The sequence below is a fragment of the Mastacembelus armatus genome, chromosome 24 (assembly GCF_900324485.2).
Source record: "Mastacembelus armatus chromosome 24, fMasArm1.2, whole genome shotgun sequence".
In the NCBI taxonomy this organism is placed as follows: domain Eukaryota; kingdom Metazoa; phylum Chordata; class Actinopteri; order Synbranchiformes; family Mastacembelidae; genus Mastacembelus; species Mastacembelus armatus.
The window spans coordinates 977,937-1,001,258 of NC_046656.1; the positions used below are offsets into that span (position 1 = coordinate 977,937).

The 23,322-nt window shown below is 42.9% G+C and overlaps 1 protein-coding gene across 2 annotated transcripts in view; it reads left to right on the forward strand.

Moving 5' to 3' along the window:
* Positions 1-22,863, forward strand: part of cfap206 (cilia and flagella associated protein 206) — a 46,838-nt gene extending 23,975 nt beyond the window's left edge. For both annotated transcript variants that reach the window (XM_026318184.1, XM_026318185.1), the window contains 3 exons: positions 21,693-21,886; positions 22,044-22,187; positions 22,586-22,863. In XM_026318184.1, coding sequence (XP_026173969.1) covers positions 21,693-21,886; positions 22,044-22,187; positions 22,586-22,807 — 560 coding nt within the window. In that variant the 3' untranslated portion in view covers positions 22,808-22,863. The remainder of the gene's footprint in view (positions 1-21,692; positions 21,887-22,043; positions 22,188-22,585) is intronic.
* Positions 22,864-23,322: the final 459 nt, after the last annotated feature.

The following is a 23,322-nucleotide window of genomic DNA, read 5'->3' on the forward strand; positions in this document are numbered from 1 at the left end:
TGCAATCAAAGCCTGCAGAGCAGAAAATGGCAGATTTGCCTGAAGATTGTGTGTGCTCAGATCCACCACCCTTCAGTCATGTGGGTATGAATTACTTCAGACCTGTAGAAGTAAAAAGAGGCAGTTCAAAAGTTAAGCTGTGGGGAGTCATCTTCATTGCCTTGTAGGTCAAGCTGTACATTAGGAAATGGCTCACTCTCTTACTACAATTTCAATTTCAATTTTATTTGTATAGTGCCAAATCACAATACAAATCATCTCAAGGCACTTTACAAAAACTAAAATCCCAACAAATCCCTTATGAGCAAGCACTTGGCGACAATGGAGAGGAAAAACTCCCTTTAACGGAAAAATAAACCTCCAGCAGAACCAGGCTCAGTTTGGGCAGCCATCTGCCTCGACTGGTTGGGGTGAGTGGACAGAGGAGAGAGAGAAGAACAACAACAATAAACAACAAAGAGATACTGCAGCTTGGTGGGGCCAGTAACTGCACATCAGTAATATACAGCTCCAGGACCGGGGACTCCTACAGAAGGTACAGAGAGGGAGAGAGCACAAGGTTAGTGACATTCAATGATGGAATAATACATGTGAGGGGGGAGGAGAGGAAGAGAGGGGAAGGGAAGGGAGTGTTAGTGTTAGGGTAGGGGAGCTCAGTGCACCGGTGGTCCTCGGGCAGTCTAGGCCTATAGCAGCATAACTAAGGGATGGTTCAGGGTTACCTGAAGCCAGCCCTAACTATACGCTTTGTCAAAGAGGAAGATTTTGAGTCTAGCCTTAAAAGTACAGAGTGTGTCTGCCTCCTGAACCAAGAATGGGAGCTGGTTCCACAGGAGAGGAGCTTAATAGCTAAAGGCTCTGCCTCCCATTCTGCTTTAGGAAACTCTGGGAACCACAAGAAGACCTGCACTCTCAGAGCGAAGTGGTCTATTGGGATAATATGGGATGGTCTTTAAGGTATGAAGGAGCTTGATCATGAAGGGATTTGTATGTGAGAAGAAGGATTTTAAATTCTATTCTGTATTTTACAGGGAGCCAATGAAGAGAAGCTAATATAGGAGAAATATGATCTCTCTTGCTAGTTCCTGTCAGGACTCTGGCTGCAGCATTCTGGATTAACTGGAAGCTTTTTATGGAGGTACTGGGACATCCAGATAGTAATGAGTTACAGTAATCTAGCCTTGAGGTAACAAATGCATGGACTAGTTTTTCTGCATCATTTTGAGACAGGTTGTTCCTAATTTTGGCAATGTTGCATAAGTGAAAGAAGGCAGTTCTAGAGATTTGTATTATGTGTGAGTTAAAGGTCATGTGCTGGTCAAAAATAACTCCACAGTTTTTCACAGTAGTGCTGGAGGCCAAGGCTATGCCATCTAAAGTAGCTATAATTTTAGAAAAGCTATGTCTGAGGTTTTTACAATAACTTCTGTTTTCTAGCTAACTGGTTTGTGTTAACAGGTTTCATCTGAGTGTCATCTGCATAGCAATGGTAATTAATAGAGTGCTTCCTAATAACGTTGCCTAAAGGAAGCATGTACAAGGTGAACAGAATTGGTCCTAGCACAGAACCTTGTGGAACTCCATAACTAACTTTTGTGTGTGTGGAAGGTTCATCATGGACATGAACGAAGTGGAATCTGTCCGATAAATAGGATTGGAACCATTTTAATGCTGTTCCTCTGATAGCAGTCACATGCTCCAGTCTCTGTAATAAGATGTTGTGTTCAGTAATGCCAAATGCAGCAGTATGGTCTAGGAGGACAAGTATAGAAACAAGTCCATTATCTGAGGCTAAGAGAAGATTGTTGGAGACTTTTAATAGTGCTGTTTCTGTACTATGATGTTTTTTGAGTAAGGGTTTGATTACTGAAGTCTTAAAGGCCTGTGGTACATAGCCTGATACTAGAGATAAATTTACCAAGTCTAATAAACATGAGTTAATTAATGGCAGGATGTCTTTAAGCAGTCTAGTCGGGATGGGGTCTAAGAGACACGTTGATGATTTGGATGAAGCAACTATTGATGTGAATTCAGAGAAATCTATGGGAGAGAAGCAGTCTAAACATAACAGGTCTTATTCAAGAGCTACTCTAGTAGAAGATTCATTTATGGCAGGTATAGGGAGCATCTGCTGAATTTTATCTCTAATAATTGTGATTTTTTTTGTAAAGACACTCAAAGTCATCACTGCTGAGAGCTAAGAGAACACTGACAGGGAAAACAAGAGACATGGCTGAGCCTCAAGACCCACAGAGGAAAAACCCGGTCATTCCCTATGTAGCAGGGGATTCAGAGAGGCTATCATCAGATACCAGTTCACTTCAGACCCACAAACACACTGAGACAGAGACTGGTTCGGACCGGACACCTAAACAAAAGAGGAGCAACGTAGTATTTGCTGTCCAGTGTAAAGAAGAATGCTCAGAACACTACATTGGAGAAACCAACAACTACTTAACAGGAGAATGGACCAGCACAGGAGGAGCAGCTCCTCAGGACCACAGTCAGCTGTGCACCTCCATTTAAAGGACACAGGGCACTCATTGGAAGACAGCGATGTACATATTTTACTTTGTTTTTTACTGTTTTATTTTGCTCTTTTGGAAAGCACTTTGATCACTTGTGAGCGTTATAAAGGGCTATATAAATAAATGTTGATTGATTGTTTGATATTTTGGACAGAGAAGATCGATGGTTTGAGAGAGGAGTCAGAGATGCCATACATGTTCAGGTGGAAAAACCCTCCCTTAATTGGGGGAGGACACACTTTACTTTCGTGGATCAGAGGGGTCACAAGAGTCAACAATTAGATCCTAACGACCCTCACCTGTGCTCATTTCTGTTATTTACCTAGTGAGCCGATTTATGCCAGGTGTGGAATGAAACCGACCTGAAAGATAAATTTAAGATTCTTACCAGTTTTCCCTCAGACTGACGAAGCTACTTGGATGAGTAGTGAAATGTTTCGACCTAAGAACTAGAAGTCCAGTTGCCATGACTCAGCCTCTAGATTTCTGACCTAGAGCATAGGTAGGTGGGGCCGTCCTTCCAGGGTCAGCCACTTCCTTGTTGTGAATCCCTGTGTGAAAAAGGGAAGCCTGAGCGTACTGCCAAATTTTGGGGCACTTCATGTGCATATGTGTATGCATATTCTATCCAACACAACTCTGAACTCCAGTTACTCTGATTAGACTCACACACACATCTCAGGGCGGCTTCCAGGTCTTGGTTAAGTTTTTCAGTCTGACCATTGGACTGGCGGATGACACCCTGATGAAAGGCTGGAAGAAGAAGAAGCTCTTCCAAAGAGAGGAAATAAACTGAGGGCCTTGAATTTTTTCTTTTGGCTGGCTGAATATACTCCAAGTTCTTATGATCAGTGTAAACCACAAACTGATGTTTCCACTCTTCCACTGCCATTTTTATGTGAGAGGAACACTTATTTATGAGTAGTTTTTGATGTAATGTCTGTAGAAATTAGAAAAACGTGGAAAGCATTGCAACTGTTTCCTATTTAGAAGGGCTTGCACATCTGTTACAGTTTGAACTTTACTTGGATCCATTTTGAGCTGGCCACGGTCAATGAGATGACCAAGTAAGGACATAGATGTTACGTGGAACTCAGATTTTTCTGCTTTGACGAATAGCTTGTTTTCCTATAGTCTCTGAAGCATCTGTCTGACATGGTAATAGGGACCAACTGAAATCAGTTTGAGACAACCAGCATAACCATGGGTTACTTATCTGGCCTTGAGTTTACTGAGTCTTGTGGGCTGGCCTGACTGCAGTCTGGCCAGCGGATTTCCACAGGAGAATCGTTAGCGTTCCCCGAAGTCTTTGGCTTCAGGTCTGGAGTTAGTTTGCCGCCTTTCATCGCTCTCCGTCTCGCTGCTGCTGGGTGGTCACATGGACTTTTGTTGATGTGTGATGATCACCTGGAGGTGAGCTATTCACTGCAGGACAGCTACACACAGGGTAGAAGTCTTTGTCTTTTCTCCTCTGTGTGGACAATCAAAGCAAAATCAGAATCAGTTTTATTGCCAGGTACAACAAAGAACACTTTACAGTACTAGTGGTCTAATAAAGGTGAGTTAATTAATTAATCTCCTCTGATTCACAGTATCAAGCGTTTCACGCAGTGAGGCTACAGCACTGTAAACAACATGATCAATTTGGTAGGGAGTAGTGTTGGCACATGGCATAGATGTAAATAAAGATGGAATCATTTTCTTAAAGTTATTAATAGTATTGTCGGATAAACATCTACTGTAGTGGAATTTTCTTCCAAATGCTGCATGATCCATTATCTTAAATTCAAAAGTGATTAAAGAATGATCTGGCAAAATAAGATTTGGGGGAAAATCAAATGTTCAATTTCGATGCCATAGGTCAGAACAAGATCAAGGGTGTGATTGAAACAGTGGATGGGTTTATTAACATTTTGAGTGAAACCAATTGAATGTAATATTGAATTAAATGCAGTGCTGAGACTGTTATTTTCAACATCTACATGAACGTTAAAATCTCCCACTATAATGACTTTATCTGAACTAAATCAGATAGGAAGTCTGTAAATTCAGTTAAAAACTCTGAGTAAGGGACAGGTGGACAGTACACAATGACAAGTAGAACTGGTTTTTGTGTTTTCCAGTTTGGAAGAGTGAGGCTCTCAAATGAGTCATAACTGTTCTGAAGATGAAAGTTTAATAATAAGTTTGAGTGGATGATTGCAGCTACTCCTCCACCTCGACCTGTGCTTAGAGGAGCATGACAAGTTTTATGACTGAGGGGGGTTCATATCAGGGCAGTCGTGGCCTAATGGATAGAGAGTCAGACTTGTAACCTGAAAGTTTCGGGTTCAAGGATGGGTTAAATGCAGAGCACAAATTCTGAGTATGGGTCACCATACTTGGCTACACAAGTCACTAATATTAAAATATACATACTCTATTATAAAAATATTCAACCTGCTGTAGCCAGGTTTCAGTATGATAGGGTAAGTCAATTTGGTGATCAAATCATTTACCATTTACGGCTCTAAGGAAACTGCAGAGAGGAGTTTTAGACTGAGTCTCTGTGTCCTGGTCCCCACTCTGGATTGTCAAACTTTAGGTTGGCTAATAAACTCGGCCAAATTTTTAGATATGAGAGCTGCACTATCCAAAGTGCCGTCCCGCACTACCAGACCGGGTTTTCCCCAGAAAGTGTTGACATGTTTAGCCGCATGTCGTCGCTGGTCAGATTGGGAAGGGTTCCAGAGAAAATTACGGAGTCTGACATTAATTTGGCAAAGTTACTGAACATTAATTTTACTGACCTCCTATTGGCGTAATCGGGTGTCATTGCTGCCGATGTGAATAGCCAGCAGCTTCAGATTTGACTCGATGTCGCCCGCTCTGGTCCCAGGAATACATTTGGCTATAGTTGTTAATGTCTCTAACTTCACGTTTCTGACTATGGAATCGCCAATTACCAGAGTCGGTTTCTCAGCGGTTGTGTCGCTGAGCGGGGAAAATCTATTAGAAACGTGAACAAGTAGGTGATGAGCCATGGGCTTCTGCTTAGGAGTATGTTTCTGTCGGACCATCACCCAGGCTAATTCTCCGGGCTGCTCCGGAGCTGCCCTTGGACCGCTAACAGACCCTGAGCCTGAGCTCGTTGGCTCCACACCTGCTAATGGGGCTAGGCTATCTGGTTTTTGTTCAAAGGTACGGTGCCGCGCTTCCAAAGCAGTGATTCGGCACTTCTCCCCCCTCACCGAGGTGAATATTCTGGTGACAAATTTGACTCTCTGTGCCTTGTTGATCGTCTGCTGTGCTGTTTCCTCGTCCAGTCGGGGTGCATCTGGGTGGGGGTCGTTGTCTGGTGTTGGAATCCTCTTACAGTGACTGGCGTGGACCCACGAAGTACATCCCTCCACCTTCACTGCTGTGTTCATAGTCAGCAGCACCTGATGTGGTCCAGTGAATCGTCTCTGTTTACAGTGTTTCCTCCGGTGGTTTTTGATGAGCACGTAGTCACCTGGTTCAACATCATGAAGTGTGGTATCTGCAGGTCTAGACAGAGCAGCTTTCACCTGTGGACAAAGGGCTGTTTCTTCACAGCATTTTGTTAGTTTGAATTCAATTCAATTCAATTTTATTTGTATAGCGCCAAATCACAATACAAATCATCTCAAGGCACTTTACAAAAACTAAAACTAAAAACCCAACAATTCCCTTATGAGCAAGCACTTGGTGACAGTGGAGAGGAAAAAACTCCCTTTAACGGAAGAAAAAAACCTCCAGCAGAACCGGGCTCAGTTTGGGCGGCCATCTGCCTCGACCGGTTGGGGTGAGTGGATAGAGCAGAGAGAAAAGAACAGCAACAATAAACAACAAATAGACACTGCAAGTTGGTGGGGCCAGTAACTGCACATCAGCGATAAACAGCTCCAGGACCAGGGACACCTGCAGAAGGTACAGAGAGAGAGAGAGAGAGAGGGAGGGAGAGAGCACAAACTAGGGGAGAGAGAGAGCACAAGGTTAGTAACATTCAATGGTGGAATATACATGAGGTGGGAGAGGGGGGGGGGGGGTTAGGGTAGGGGAGCTCAGTGCACCGATGGTCCTCGGGCAGTCTAGGCCTATAGCAGCATAACTAACTAAGGGATGGTTCAGGGTTGCCTGAAGCCAGCCCTAACTATATGCTTTGTCAAAGAGGAAGGTTTTAAGTCTAGCCTTAAAAGTACAGAGAGTGTCTGCCTCCTGAACCCAGGCTGAGAGCTGGTTCCACAGGAGAGGAGCTTGATAGCTAAAGGCTCTGCCTCCCATTCTGCTTTTGAGAACTCTGGGAACCACAAGTAGGCCTGCACTCTGAGAGCGAAGTGGTCTATTGGGATAATATGGTACTATGAGGTCTTTAAGGTATGAAGGAGCTTGATTATGAAGGGATTTGTATGTGAGAAGAAGGATTTTAAATTCTATTCTATATTTTACAGGGAGCCAATGAAGAGAAGCCAATATAGGAGAAATATGATCTCTCTTGCTAGTTCCTGTCAGGACTCTGGCTGCGGCATTCTGGATTAATTGGAGGCTTTTTATTAAGATATTAGGACATCCAGATAGTAATGAGTTACAGTAATCTAGCCTTGAGGAAACAAACGCATGGACTAGTTTTTCTGCATCATTTTGAGACAGGATGTTCCTAATTTTGGAAATGTTGCGCAGGTGAAAGAATGCAGTTCTAGAAATTTGTTTTATGTGTGAGTTAAAGGACATGTCCTGGTCAAAAATAACTCCAAGGTTTTTTACAGTAGTGCTGGAGGCCAGGGCTATGCCATCTAGAGTAGCTATAATTTTAGAAAAGTTATTTCTGAGATTTTTAGGCCCAAATATAATGACTTCTGTTTTCTCCGAGTTTAAAAGTAAAAAGTTACTGGTCATCCAAGCCTTTATGTCAGTTAGACAGGCTTGAAGTCTGGTTAACTGGTTTGTTAGTTTGCTCTTGAGTATGCCATTCTATCATTCTATCACACCTGTACTCTGTGGATGATAAGAGCAATTGTATTTGAAATCAAACCCAAAGTAGTCAGACAAATCTTTTAACACTTTGTTGGGAAACCCAGGACCATTGTCACTGCTGATCATTTTTTGGAATACACCATCGTACAATGATGTCTCTGATCAGGGCTTTCGACACTGTGGAAGCATCCTGTTTGGAAGAAGGAAAAACCTCTACCCAGAGTTTTTCCAAAATTTTTTTTTTCTGATATACTTGCTATTGACTGCATGGTTGACAAGTCAGTCTTGTAGGTTGAATTCCTGTGAAAGAGAAAGTTGAGTGAGATGAGACATCTGACCCATCGTGGCTGCAGCTTTTGCAGCAGCGTCTGCTGCTGAGTTTCCTGTAGAAATGGGATCCTTTTTGTTAGTATGAGCTTCACATTTCATGACTGAGATTTGTTTAGGCAACAGGATGGCATCTAACAGAGCTGAAACAAGAGCATGATGTGCAATGGGTGTTCCAGCTGATGTGAGCCATCCATCCATCCATTTTCTACAACCGCTTTTTCCTGAAAGCCAGAGTCACGGGGATCTTCTGGAGCCTATCCCAGCTCTCTCTCGGGTGAAAGGCAGGGGTACACCCTGGACAGGTCACCAGTCCGTGATGTGAGCCTCTCCATCATTTTCTGTGGAAAGAAGAGTTGCAGGGTTTAGCACGTTACACCTTTTGACAGTGATGTTAGATGTGATGCTACCAAATACTGTGAAATCTTAGCCAGCGCTGTGTTGACAAGTGTGCAGTTTTCTGTGAGTGTAGTATGTGTGCAACGGCATGCAGAACCATCAATGTTAGATCAGAATAGCAAACAAAACAAAATCGCGTGATGCTAGAATGGCTTTCTCTGCTGCAGCAACGGCTCTCAGACAGCGAGGAAGCCCTGTTGCTACTGGATCCAGCTTTGACAAGAAATAAGCAACAGGTCGTAGTTTTCCGCTGTGAGGTTGGCATAACACAGAAGTCATGTAACTGTCCTGGTCTACAAATTGAGTGAAGGTTAAATTAGGATTAGGCAGACCCAGTGTGGGAGCTACGGTGAGTGCTGCCTTTAAATCCAGAAAGGCCTTTTCTCCTTCAGGAATCCACATGATTTTGTCATGTGCAGAGAGTTGTTTACCATGCACCACAGCAGACAGGGGGGCTTCACACAGCGAATAATTTAGGATGCACTGCCTGCAAAATGATGTCATGCCAAGAAAACTCATCATTTGTTTTTTTTTTTGTAATTGGCTTAGGAACATTTTGAATCTTTTTTTTTTTTTTTTTTGTGACAGTGTCTTTCCTTCTGGGGTGATGATGTGACCCAGATATGTCACCTTTTGTTGTACAAACTGCAGTTTGGAAAGACTTACTTTATGGCCATTTTCTGCAATATGTTTTAGCAGGTGCAATGTATCTATTTTGCATGCTTCTTCAGATGGACTATAAATCAGCAAATCATCTACATACTGTAGTAATGCTGAGCCGGCAGGTAAATAAAGGCCTTGAAGGTTTCTACTGAAAGTCTGAGGAAAGTAAGTCGGACTTTCAGAGTAACATTGAGGACATCTGGTCCAGGTGTAAATCTTTCCTTCACAGGGACAGAAAAGAAAGCATTGGCCAAATCTCCTACTGCTTTTAACAAAGAATTGAACACAGGCTTTATACCATTGATGGCTTCCTGTCTTAAAGGGTACTGCTTTTTACAAGGCCTGTACTCTGATTTTGGATGTACTATCAGAGGCTCTGCAAGGCCTACATCATAATTATGGGCTGCCCAGAGAGATCTTGGAATTTGCTCGAGCTCTGGTAGTAAACTAGTTTCTGTGATGGTAAAGGCTGCAACATTAGTGGTGTTCTGGCTATTAATGAGCTCAACTGTTCTACAAATTTGTACAACTGATGTACAGTAAATAGTGTACGATGTACATCACCATTCTTACTACACTCTGTCCTAGGATCTGATGCTGTTGGTTGAAACTTCTTGAGGAACAGCAAGCTCTGCAACCAGCAGTTTAGGTCTTTTCCAACTCCAGCCAACAGGTTTTAGCAGAGGGATCTGTGGAGTGTTTCCCGTAAAAAGTTCTTTCTGGGTAGGGGAGAGCAGAATAGAGGCAACTGCAGTATTCTTTGTCCAATAGATGTGTCAAATCTATTACTTCTACTTCCTTATTTTCTACCTTCCACAGTCTTTCATATTCAACTTCTGGTCCTATACCTACATATGCTGTGCAGTGTAGTGATTTATGTTGTGTGAGGGTACCTGCTTGTGTCATGAGCCGCAGTTTTGGACTTCCTGTTGTTTTATTTTGAAGGATCATGGCAGGAACCAGTTTTTGTTGTTTTCTGTTTCCTTGACCTTTTGATCCAATTAGTTCATTGTTTTCACCTGTGCCTTGTTTGTCTTTAAGTACCTTGTTTCAGTCACTGCCCTTTGCCAGGTTGTCTGTTGTCTCACCTCGACTGTTGTACCATGTCTGTTGTCCTACCTTATCTGTCGTGCTGCCCATGCCTTGCTTGCCAGACTTCTTTTGCCACCCTACGCCACTGGTTTTCCTGGTTTTCCTTTTGTATTACAGTGGGTACGGAAAGTATTCAGACCCCTTTAAATTTTTCACTCTTTGTGTCATTGCAGCCATTTGCCAAAATCAAAAAAGTTCATTTTATTTCTCATTAATGTACACTCAGCACCCCATCTTGACAGAAAAAAACAGAAATGTAGAAATTTTTGCAAATTTATTAAAAAAGAAAAACTGAAATATCACATGGTCATAAGTATTCAGACCCTGTGCTCAGTATTGAGTAGAAGCACCCTTTTGAGCTAGTACAGCCATGAGTCTTCTTGGGAATGATGCAACAAGTGTTTCACACCTGGATTTGGGGATCCTCTGCCATTCTTCCTTGCAGATCCTCTCCAGTTCTGTCAGGTTGGATGGTGAACGTTGGTGGACAGCCATTTTCAGGTCTCTCCAGAGATGCTCAATTGGGTTTAGGTCAGGGCTCTGGCTGGGCCAGTCAAGAACGGTCACAGAGTTGTTCCGAAGCCACTCCTTTGTTATTTTAGCTGTGTGCTTAGGGTCATTGTCCTGTTGAAAGGTGAACCTTCGGCCCAGTCTGAGGTCCTGAGCACTCTGGAAGAGGTTTTCTTCCAGGATATCTCTGTACTTGGCCGCATTCATCTTTCCTTCAATTGCAACCAGTCGTCCTGTCCCTGCAGCTGAAAAACACCCCCACAACATGATGCTCCCACCACCATGTTTCACTGTAGGGATTGTATTGGGCAGGGGATGAGCAGTGCCTGGTTTTCTCCACACATACCGCTTAGAATTAATGCCAAAAAGTTCAATCTTGGTCTCATCAGACCAGAGAATCTTATTTCTCCTAGTCTGGGAGTCCTTCATGTGTTTTTTGGCAAACTCTATGCAGGCTTTCATGTGTCTTGCACTGAGGAGAGGCTTCCGTCGGGCCACTCTGCCATAAAGCCCCGACTGGTGGAGGGCTGCAGTGATAGTTGACTTTGTGGAACTTTCTCCCATCTCCCTACTGCATCTCTGGAGCTCAGCCACAGTGATCTTTGGGTTCTTCTTTACCTCTCACCAAGGCTCTTCTCCCACGATTGCTCAGTTTGGCTGGTCGGCCAGGTCTAGGAAGAGTTCTGGTCGTCCCAAACCTTTTCCATTTGAGGATTATGGAGGCCACTGTGCTCTTAGGAACCTTGAGTGCTGCAGAAATTCTTTTGTAACCTTGGCCAGATCTGTGCCTTGCCACAATTCTGTCTCTGAGCTCCTTGGGCAGTTCCTTCGACCTCATGATTCTCATTTGCTCTGACATGCACTGTGAGCTGTAAGGTCTTATATAGACAGGTGTGTGCCTTTCCTAATCAAGTCCAATCAGTTTAATTAAACACAGCTGGACTCCAATGAAGGAGCAGAACCATCTCAAGGAGGATCAGAAGAAATGGACAGCATGTGAGTTAAATATGAGTGTCACTGCAAAGGGTCTGAATACTTATGACCATGTGATATTTCAGTTTTTCTTTTTTAATAAATTTGCAAAAATTTCTACATTTCTGTTTTTTCCTGTCAAGATGGGGTGCTGAGTGTACATTAATGAGAAATAAAATGAACTTTTTGGATTTTGGCAAATGGCTGCAATGACACAAAGAGTGAAAAATTTAAAGGGGTCTGAATACTTTCCGTACCCACTGTATGTTGTTCCTGGATTGCTCCTTTTTCACACTCAGTTAAGTTGTTCTGGTTTATTTTTCCGTTACTACGTTGCCACTGTCTTGTGTGTTTGTCTCGTTCCTTTTGTGTTTTTGGCACCCCTCTGTCCATTCCCTGTCCCTCTGTCCATGTGTCTTTTTTCTATGTTTGATGCCCTTGTGTGCTCCTTCCTTGCCTTCCCTGATTTTCATGTCCATGTTTCCCCCTAGGTCTGTGAGTCCTCCTTGTGTGTGACCCAGACCCTCATGCCTTGTTTTCCCTGACTTTCATGTTCATGTTTTCTTGTTTGGTCTGGTGCGTCTCCCTAAGTGTGTGACCCAGACCCTCATGCTTTGTTGCCCTTGAGTCCCTGTCTTGTCTTCATGTTCAGGTTTCATGTCCTAGTGTACTCCTGCCTTGTGTGTTAGTTCTTGTTTAGTCTTGTTTTTTGTTCAATAAAGCCCCTTTCCCTTCACTCCTGTGTTTTTGGTTGAAGTTTGCTCCTGACCACGACCTAGTTCATGACAGCTTGTGTACAGTGTGAGTGTGCAAAGTCTATGAGTTGTTGTGTAACAGGAGTTTCACCAACAACCTGCCATTTATATGCAAATTGTGAATGGACATTAACCATCTGAGTGAGTTGAGTTGGATAATCCTCATCTCCCTGTTTCAGGACCTTTATTCCATTATGTGTTGAGTGTAACACTATGTCAAATTGACACATCAAATCTCTACCCAATAAATTTACAGGACAATTTTGTGACATAATGAATGAGTGTTTGGTGGTCTGTTTCCCCAAAGTGCATTTGAGAGGAACAGAGCAGCTTTCCAAAACAGGTTTTCCACTAGCACCTACTGTGAGACAAGACCTGCCACTCATTTTAAGAGTGTATGGTAGTGAATCAGTTTTCAGTACAGAGCTTGTAGCTCCTGAATCAACCAGAAATGTCACTTCATGTTTATCAATAGAAAGACAAAGTTCTGGGAATATTTTATATTTGTCAGAATCACAGTACATGGAAAAATTTATACTTTGGCTCTATCTTCCTATGTGTAGATGTGTGGATTGGAGTTACCTGGTCTGGTGTTTGTTCCTGTGTAGGTGTCACCTGACCTGGCATCTGCACCATCCCCTCTCCAAGTCAGTCCACTTTCTGTTTATTCACAGAGCAGTATCTTGTGACCTCAGGTTTCAGCCTTTTTAAAAAGGCATCCTTCAGGTGGACTTCATAGGTACTCATTGGGTTGCCTCCCAGCCCATCTTCAGGTGGGACATGACCGCTGTGGATGTCATAAGCCGGGAAAGAAAGGCTCCCACAGATTCCTCCGACTTCTGATGCATTGTGCTGATCATACCCATATCTTGTTTGGGGGTGGGAATTTTGCTTGCACTCCCTGTACCAATTGAACGACGGCATCTCTGTATAGGGCGTTGTCCACGTGTCCCCAGTCATCTTTTCTTTCCTCTTCTTCACCAGACGAGTGGCTCTGCCCTTTGGATCTGGTCAGCATGGTGTGTCCCTTCACACTTTCAGAGTCAGTCTCTGGTGGAGGTGTTTCAAATGTGTCGTTTCCTGGTGCCTCATACTCCAGTGGGGGGACGCTAGCTGGAGTCTCTCTTCCTGTGTATTGTCTTTGTTTGTGATAAGGAGGAGGTGGGGGAGCAGAGTCCAGGTCTTGGATCCACCTTGTCTAACTCAGACAGAACAGGATACAGAGATTTAGTGTCAGAACAATCTTTTGGTCTATATACTATATGTTCTGCTTCTGTTTGTTTCTGTTTAGACCTTTTGTCTCCATCTTCATACTGCCTTCTCTTCATCTTACTTTCCCTCACTTGACCTTGTGTTTCTTTCTCTCTTTCTTGGACAAAGACTGCACTCTCTCTTTCCTTTTCTTCTTTTTAAGTTTATCTTTTAAACAACGCTAACTGTTGACTACTCAGACTAAACTCCACAGGAAACCCCAGCTCCCACCAGTTGCTTACAACTTGCGTTGCACTTTTTTCTAATTTCTTCATTTAACAGTGACAAATAAGTTGGTAGACCCTGGCCAGGCATTTCTTTCCCTTTTAGTACCCAGTACTATTCTCTAGTATTCACTTACCTGGAAACAGTTCCTCACTGTTGGTGGCAAACCTAAAAACATCCCAGTTTGTACAGTCCAAACACTCCTGAAGTTCCCCCGCAGCCTCACTGGTCCACTTCTTTGATATCCTCACAACAGGTTTGCAGAGTATTAGTTTCTCAATCAAATGCATCATGATGTGGTCGAACTGGCCCAGTGCGGCACTAGGGACAGCACAATAAGCACCGCTGATGGTGGAGTAACAGTGATCCAGTACGTTTCCCTCTCTGGTCGGGCACTTAATAAACTGTTTGTATTTAGGGAGTTCGTGGGTGTGAGGGTCCAAGCAGAAAGACACAGGATGCCAGGAATACTTTCAAAACAAAGGGGATTTATTCACTCTTAAAAAAATGTATGCAAATACAAAAATGATCAATTACCAACTAAAGAACTCTAAAAGAGGTCAACAAAGGATAACTCAACTAAGGAAAAATATTAACTAAACATCTTAGAGAGCAAACTAACAAAACCCAAACGGACACACAGGGGAACTGTGTGCCAATAGTGGCTGGCCAAACCAATACACAACACACAGGGGGATAAACACAGGACAAATACTAAATAATTCACAAATAAACTCTAAACAAATAATTTCCAAACTAACTTGTTTCTTATTAATAAAGAAACAAAATTGACATAACAAATAATATTCCAAAGTAACTATATAAGTCAAATTAAACATCTCCCTTATAGACATCCCCCTGCTCCTGGGGCAGCCATTGGTATAGTCCAATTGAGGCAGACAGTATTTCAATCTCCCCAAGACTTCAGACCAATCTTTTTCTCCAAATGGCTGACGCCCCAGGATCCACAAAATGGTAAGTAATTAATTAATGGCCAAAGCTAAGGCCATCACACCCCCCCCCTCAGAAGTCAGAAGTCTCTAGGACAGCGAGACAGGTAGTCTGCCATAATATTACTCCTGCCTGGAACATACTGGATGGAGAACCTGAAGGGTTGCATTGCCAGGTACCAACGTGTGATCGTTCCATTGGTGTTTTTCATCTGGTCCAACCACCTCAGAGCCTTATGGTTCGTCTGGAAGATAAAGTCTCGTCCCAATAGATAATATTTCAGGGAATCCAATGCCCATTTAATGGCGAGGGCTTCCTTCTCTTCCATTGGAATACCGCATCTCCCTCGAAAAACAGCTTCCGGTTGATGTAAGCCACAGGATGTAGATTGCCTTCTAATCCCTGCAGAAGGACTGCCCCCAGGCCTCTATCTGAGGCATCAGTCTGTAACACAAAATCTCTCTCAAAATCAGGGCTATATAAAATGGGTTCCTTACTGAATGATTGCTGTATGTCCCGAAAGGCCGCCATTGCCTCCTTTGTCCACTGGACCTGGTTAGGATGCCTCGATCCTATCATGTCCGTCAGTAAAGCAGCCCTAGATGAGAAGTGAGGTATAAACCAATTATAAAACCCCGCCATCCCCAAAAAGGACCTCAACTGCTTCCTAGTTTGTGGTAATGGACAGGACTCATGGGCTGCAATCTTATTAACTTGGAGCCTGACTATCCCATTACCTATAACGAAACCCAAATACTCTGTTTCCGTTTTGGCAAAGGCACACTTGGCAGGATTAATGGTCAGCCCAGCTGATCGAAGGCAGTGCAGCACCCTCTTCAAATGTGCTAGATGCTCATCCCAGGTAGCATTGTAAATGACAATGTCATCAAGATAGGCAGAGGCAAATGAGCATCCTTGCAATACCTGATCCATAAGCTGCTGGAACGTCGCAGGGGCACCCATGCAACCCAAATGACAGAACTGTAAACTGGAACACACCCCAAAGTGTTCTAAAGGCGTCAACATCAGGTCCACCTCCTTTAGAGATGTCAACAAGCGCTCTGGAATCCTGTAACTCATACGTCTCACAGCAGTGCCCTCTTTCACTACAATATCATGTTTAACTTCTTCTGTTCTACCAGGATATTCTTGGAAAACTTCCAAATTGTAAAGTGCTCTCACCTGCAATTGTTGTTCCTCTGCCAAATGGTCCAGATTAAGGTCTATGGGTGCTGGGGATGGCAAATACTGGTCATCTGCCTCATTGTCCTCCTCCACTTTCCTGATAAACAGTGCCGTTTGGAACCCCTCTGGCCTTGACACCCACTCTTTAATAAGTTCACATGCAGGACTCTGCTAATGCGCCGCTGCCCTGGGGTGGCCACTTTGTATGTTCGTGGGCCCAGCTGTTCCAGAACCTCAAATGGTCCTTGCCACTTAGCCAGCAGCTTACTCTCCTCCATGGGCAACAACACCAGCACTTTCTGGCCTGGGACAAAAGTCCTCTGACGGGCTGAGCGATCATACCACCGTTTCTGGTTCTGCTGTGCCTCTGCCAGATGGGCCTGAGCCGTCTCACTCATCCTTTCCAACCGTTCTCTCATCTGCACGACATAAGACACAACATTTACTGGCCCCACCGCCCTCTGGTCTCCCTCCCAGACCTCTTTTAGCAATGACAGGGGCCCCCTAACGTCATGGCCATACAAGAGTTCAAAGGGGGAGAAACCCGTAGAACCCTGGGGCACTTCCCTGTATGCAAACAGGAGGTATGGCAGCCATTGGTCCCAATCAGAGCCTGATTCATCCACAAATTTACGGAGGATCTGTTTCAAAGTTTGATTGAATCGCTCTGTTAATTCATCTGTCTGTGGGTAGTAGGGTGTAGTCCTCAAGCTCTTGATTCCCAGCAGCCGATATACCTGTATATCATCACACCATTATAATAACAACAATACGTTGTGCTTTTTTTAAATAAAGAAAGCCGACAGGGTGCGCTCTCGGTCTTTTCTGTCTCTGTCATTTCGCTTCACAGACGCGTAAATAAAACAACCAGAATCTCAGCGAATACTTGCCTCATAAAAATAAGAAAGATATGGCTAGAAAGCTTGAAATGTTTTCTTTTAAATGAAACAGTACAAGTTGAAAATAAATCATCACTTTTTATTTAGTCCGTATTTAATCCGTACGTAAGGAGAAGTAAGTTTTCTCCTCTCACCTCATTACAGGTAATGCGATCCCGCCTTGTACTCTGTTCACTGTTCACATGTAAATAATCTCAGGTGAACCAGGTAAATATGTGCACGCCCCCGAGAAATGACATAAAACGTCAAACTTCACCATAGAATTTACTGACTTTTTCTGCGCATTTGGATGATGGTGCGTTACGCAGGTGAAGAAGGGCTTCTTATATTCCACACAGAGACAAAATTTAATAAAATATTACTTATTAAAAACTTTTTGCATCAGTTACCCTTATCTAGAGGTTGAGTCATGGCAACTGTTTGACTCCCATCACCCACTGCAACTCAAACTGAGAGTCATCAGGACTTGACGCCACAGAGCTAACAACATCCCTACCTCCACTGAGTCCAAGAGAAAGGAGCACACTCACTTGAAGACAGCCCTCAAAATCTGTGGCTACCCCAAGTGGGCTTTCAACAAGGTTACATCCACATCAGGCAGAAAAACGAGACACAACTGAGCCTCAAGACCCACAGAGAAAGAACCTGATCATTTCATATGTAGCAGGAGTTTCTGAGAGGCTTAAATGGATTTTTGGCAAACATCAGATACCAGTCCACTTCAAACCCACCAACACACTGAGACAGAGACTGGTTCACCCTAAAGACCAGATTCCAAAACAAAAGAAGAGCAAAGTGGTGTATGCTCTCCAGTGTAAGGAAGAATGCTCAGAACTCTACATTGGAGAAAGCAAACAACCACTCAGCAGGAGGATGGCCCAGCACAGGAAGAGCAGCTCCTCAGGACCACAGTTAGCTGTGCACCTCCATTTAGAGGAATCAGGACATCAGGACACTCTTTTGAAGACAGTGAAGACACATTTTGGACAGAGAAGACAGGTGGTTTGAAAGAGGTGTCAGAGAAGCTGTCCATGTCCAAGTGGAGAAACCCTCTCAACCGGGATGGAGGACTCGGACATAATCTGTCTTCAATCTACCAGGCTGCTCTTTCAACTGTTCCCAGGACATTAACCCTCTGGGGTCGACGCACGCACCGGCGCGTTTTGACGCGTCTTTTTCTGATAAGGCCGAAACAAACTTAAATTACTCCGTCAATTCTGATCGTACAGATAAAAGAAGTATATCATTCAAATCTGTAAAGGGTCTAGTTTTAGTGGTATAACATCATAATAACAACAAAACGTTGTGCTTTTTTTAAATAAAGAAAGCCGACAGGGTGCGCTCTCGGACTTTTCTGTCTCTGCCATTTCTCTTCACAGACGCGTAAATAAAACAACCAGAATCTCAGCGAATACTTGCCTCATAAAAATAAGAATTATATGGCTAGAAAGCTTGAAATGTTTTCTTTTGAAGCGGCGCTCCTTACATTCCTCACAGAGACAAATAGTTTAGCTTGTCCTCAGAGTAAAAACACTGATTTTAACTCAAATGAGGATCGTTTGGCTCCTCATTGTTTTGTATTGAGCTGCACTAATCCGTCCCATCTACATTGACTGAAAGGGTCATTATGCGCGCCTTTGTCTGGTCGTTCAGTGCGTCTTTTGTGTTCTCAGGTAAAGCACATGACTATTCATCCTCAGACACACCTTCTTGAATATGGCCTTTCTGGACAAAAAGTGTCTTAGCAAATTTAAATCAGTGTATTGTTTACTGTGAATGTGTGAACAAGATGACTTTCACATCACTGTGAAGTATACACTTTAGCATACAACATACAGGTCTCCAAAGTCTTGTGAACCAATGCTCTGTTTGTGTTTTATGGTCTTATTTCAGTGAGTAAAAAATTGTAGTTTTTCACTAACCATGCATAAACACTGTTTTCTCAAAAACACAATCATGTATAAACTTGCTGCTCACATATTATTGTAGCCCATTTTCTGCTGATTACAGTGTTATCAGCACAAATGTCAGGGCATGTCAAAATTTGTCCAAGGCCCCAAAACCCCCTTAGACCCCAGAGGGTTAAAGTTGAGCAATGCATCATGCCTCAAAGATTTTAAACACCTGTAAAAGCACAAATTTATCATTTCTGAGATACCAGTCAAGTAGGTTATGGCACACTTTCGTACCTGAGATTTGAAAATGCTGACAGTGTTGTACGTCTCCTTTATCATGGAAAAGTTCGAGTTGCACCTTTAAAGCAAATTACCATTCCTTGCCTGGAGCTTGCTGCAGCTGTGCTTGCTGTTCGTGTGGATAGAATGCTGCTGAGGGAGTTGCAATTCCAACTGGAAAAATAATTTCTTTGGATTGATAGGACTACTGTCCTAAAGTATGTCCTTTGTTGCTAACCAAGTCTCTGTCATAAGAGGATCCACAGACATTCAGCAAACACTAAATCCAAAACTGCAGATGAAGCATCTTGTGGAATGACAGCCAAGGAGTTTTTAACATATGGAAAATGGCTCAAAGACCCTGGCTTTCTCTCCTTCCCTAAAACTGAGTGGCCTGTATTGGACATAGACACATCAGCAACCGTGGCGTGTCTACCTGCTGCTGCTCTTAGAAGTCATTATCACATCATGTTACTTGTTGCTGTTACCTTGTTTTGCGGTATTTTCTGCTCCTGCTATCTAAGCTCAAGGGACATTATGTTGATGTTCATATTCATACCTTACACTGTAATTGTCTGGATTTCTTTCACTTCATTGCTACACATAGCGACTTCGGTGCTTCAGTATAAGGCAATTGAGCATCTCCTGCTATGGCCCTACTCCATTGTACCACCGCCTTCTCTATACCTCCATCAAGACATCATCCGTCGCCCAAGGCAGAAATATATCCATCGTGGATCTTGTCGGGGATTCAGGTATGATGACACCAAGGCTATAGGATCATTTTGGTCCTCAGCCCCCCGACCCGTAAGGAAATCTGACTGCTGGTCTGTGGACCATAGTGTGCTAGCCAAGCTAGCTAGCTCTCCTAGCACAGCACTTGCTAAAAACAGTCTCAAAATCGGGCTTTTTAACACTCGCTCACTCTCCAATACAGGCTGTCTAATTCATGATCTCTGCTGACCATCCTCTCAAAGGAGAGTAGTGGAGGACACAATCTGTATTCCTTTTTCCTGGTTCCTGGACTCACCAGACTAAACAGGCAAACTTTGCCACTCGGCGTCTAAATAGGCAAATTCTGCCACTCGGCGTAGGCTACACACAACATAGGCGAACGTGAACAAACATAAATCCTCCAGCAGCAAACGAAAGAAATTTGGAGGTATATATACCCACCAAGGTTAAGCTGAAACTAATCCAGATAATGAAAAAGCTACCCAAAGTCAAAACCCGGCAGGTCAGTAACAAACAAAGCAAAATAAAAGTCCATACCAGAAACATAAATATCCCACCACCGTAACAGCCCCCCCTCCCCTCAAAGGCTGGCTCCCAGATAGCCAAAAAGGTCCAACAGAGTCTTCTCGAAGAGGAGACTTGTGCTCTGGAGACGGAGACTGCCTCTTTGGGTAGAAGCGGTGCCATCGCCGAGGCTGCAGCACTCTCACCGGGGATTCAGGCTCTCTCGCTGGGGTTTCAGGCACTCTTGCCGGGGATTCAGGCACTCTCGCTGGGAATTCAGGCACTCTAGATAATTCTTGTCAGCAAGTGTCTAACTGTTGCTGCAAAGACCTGTTTCCAAAACTACATGGTGACTATGGACAACATCTTGTGAATTCATGTGGCTCACCAATTGGATAGCTTTTTGGCACAACTCCCACTCATTCCATTCATATAAACTGACAATATTTGTCTCCACTGGGTGGATATCAGTCTGTGTGTTCACTTAGTGAAGTGGTGGGGAAGGAGTGATTCCATGTCCCTAGAGCCACCTGCCTAAATCACATTGCACCAGCCCACATATGGGTCCTTCTGCAGGTGTTGGGTCCATGGAAGGTTGGTCCCACATCTCGTCATATGGACTCTTACCCATGTGACCCATTACCTCAGACCAATTTGCCTTGGGTGACCCTACCAGGGGCAGTGCAGCTCCCAGGATCATTAGAGCACTCACCGCGATAAGGTGGCGACTCTTGAAGGGGCATCTGTACATTCTGTTTAGGAATACAACATGATGGCCATTCTACATCTAGAACATTTAAATCTGGTTTACAAATAAATTCTTAGCCCTAAATGAGAACAAAACAGAAGTTATATTTAGTCCAAAGGATTCCTATGTTCCTGGTGATCTGCACCTTGGCAACCTAAGCTCCTATGTCTCTCCATGTGTCAAAAACTCAGGCGTATTGATTGATTCAGGTCTCAAGTTTGACAAACAAATTAATTCTGTTGTTAAATCCTGTTTCTACCACTTACGACGTCTCGCAAAAGTTACACCAGTCCTTACTTCAGAGAACTTTGAAAAAGTCATTCATGCATTTATTACAAGCCTTGATTACTGTAACTTACTTTTTTGATGGAGAAAATCAATCATCCATCGGGCGTCTTCATGTAATACAAAATGTCACAGCCAGGTTGTTGACAGGCAGTCAAAATTTTGATCGTATCTCTCATTTTAACTTCTCTTCACTGATTACCAGTCAAACTGAGAATAAAATTTAAAATTCTAATTTTTGTCTACAAAGCACTACATGACCCAGCACCGACGTATCTTTGTGACATCTTACGCTATAACAATCCCTCGATGTCACACTTTCTTAGTGTGGGTCTATCATTTCATTTATCATTTCAGTCTAATCCTTATTTGTTCTCTGAGAAATTATAGTTTTGTTTTTATTCCTGATTTCTATGATCTGTACAGCAGTTGGGTCAACCCTGGGTTGTTTTTAAATGTGCTTTAAAAATAAATAATGAATGAATATTTTTGAATATTTTTCACTTCTTTTGCAGGTAATCCAAACATTGGAATCCTGAAGCACAAGGAGAAGTTCTATGTTTTTAGCTCCAAAAAAGCTGCCTTGAAATTTTCCTCAAGCCCAGATGACTTCATTGCAGAGGTTGCTGAAATTGCCAAGGTCTCCCCCGAACTCATTCACCTCCTTAAACTAAACCAACAGTTTTCCTGCATTACTCCATACTCTGAGGTGATCAGTCTTCTCTGGGGCTTTTTGCTGCCTTTTTATATATATATTCTCAAAGCATATACAGTATAGTATATTTATTTAGATGGTTTCAAATATTTTGACTTTGGTATTATAAAAAATAAGACTGTGGCAATTTTTTATACTTGTGGTTTTGTAGATGCAGCCAAGAGAATCTTTACTGGCAAGACACATCACAAAGTGTGAGAGCAGCACACAGACTGATATCCACCCAGTGGAGACAAATATTGTCAATGTATATGAATGGAATGAGTGGGAGTTGCGCCGAAAAGCTATCCAATTGGTGAGCCACATGAATTCACAAGATGCTGTCCATAGTCACCGTGTAGTTTTGGAAACAGGTCTTTGCAGCAGTTCTTTAGCATCAAACAACATACCAGGAAACTGGAAGCCTGGTTGCCAATGTATATGGAAACCCAACACAGAGTTTTTCTACACAACTTGACCAGTCACCTACATACAAGAACACATTACCTGTTGATTAATTTGTATCATGAGCACTGTAATTGTATTGTTTATTTTGTGTGGTTATTATGATGAAAGAGAGATCACTTACCACAGTGATAACTTTCTATAGTTGTAGAATCCTGGCAGTTGTGTGTTTTAGTGTCTGATTCAATTTATTGATTCAATAAAACTTAATTTAATAATAAAGTCATGTTTTATATTTCATAATTCTAGGCTGATCTTCTGACCAAAGTGACACATTCAGTGCAGACTGAACAGAGTCACATGAGACGGGAAAATGCCACTCAAACCTGGTTGCCCAAGGCTGCTGTCTGTCAAAGCAAGAGAGATGGTCAGAGCAGTATGCCCAGGCCTCAGGCATACCTGGCAGGTCTAAGGGGACAAAGAGATGAACGCATGGTCAAAACAAGCCTAACCAGATCTGTGGATGAATAAGTACAGTGTGAATTGTTTAATTAAACAAAAAAGTTAAAAAAAAAAAAACATATAGTTGACCCTCTAAGTGAAATCTAGTTTAGGTGAATTTCACATCTCATCTCTCTCATCTTATTTTTTGAGGGAGTATTTGCATGTCTGGATATGGAATTCTTGAATAAACCAAAGAAGCAGAGAAAGTTGTGTGATTTATTTCATGTTTTCTTATGTAGCCTAACTATACAGTAACATGGAAGGCACCTAATGCCTAAGCCTGTTTCTGCTAGGGAACCTTATTTTGAGGTTACTGTGACTACAATTGGAGATTGGATATCAGACAGGATAAAGGCTACAGTAGGTAGGCTACCAGAGACTGAAGAGTCAGTGTATATTGTGAGCGAAATTTACACTTTAAAACCGTCTGGGGTCGACGCACGCGCCGGCGCGTTTTGACACATCTTTTCCTGATAACGCCGAAACAAACTTAAATTACTCCGTCAATTCTGATCGTACAGATAAAAGAAATATATCATTCA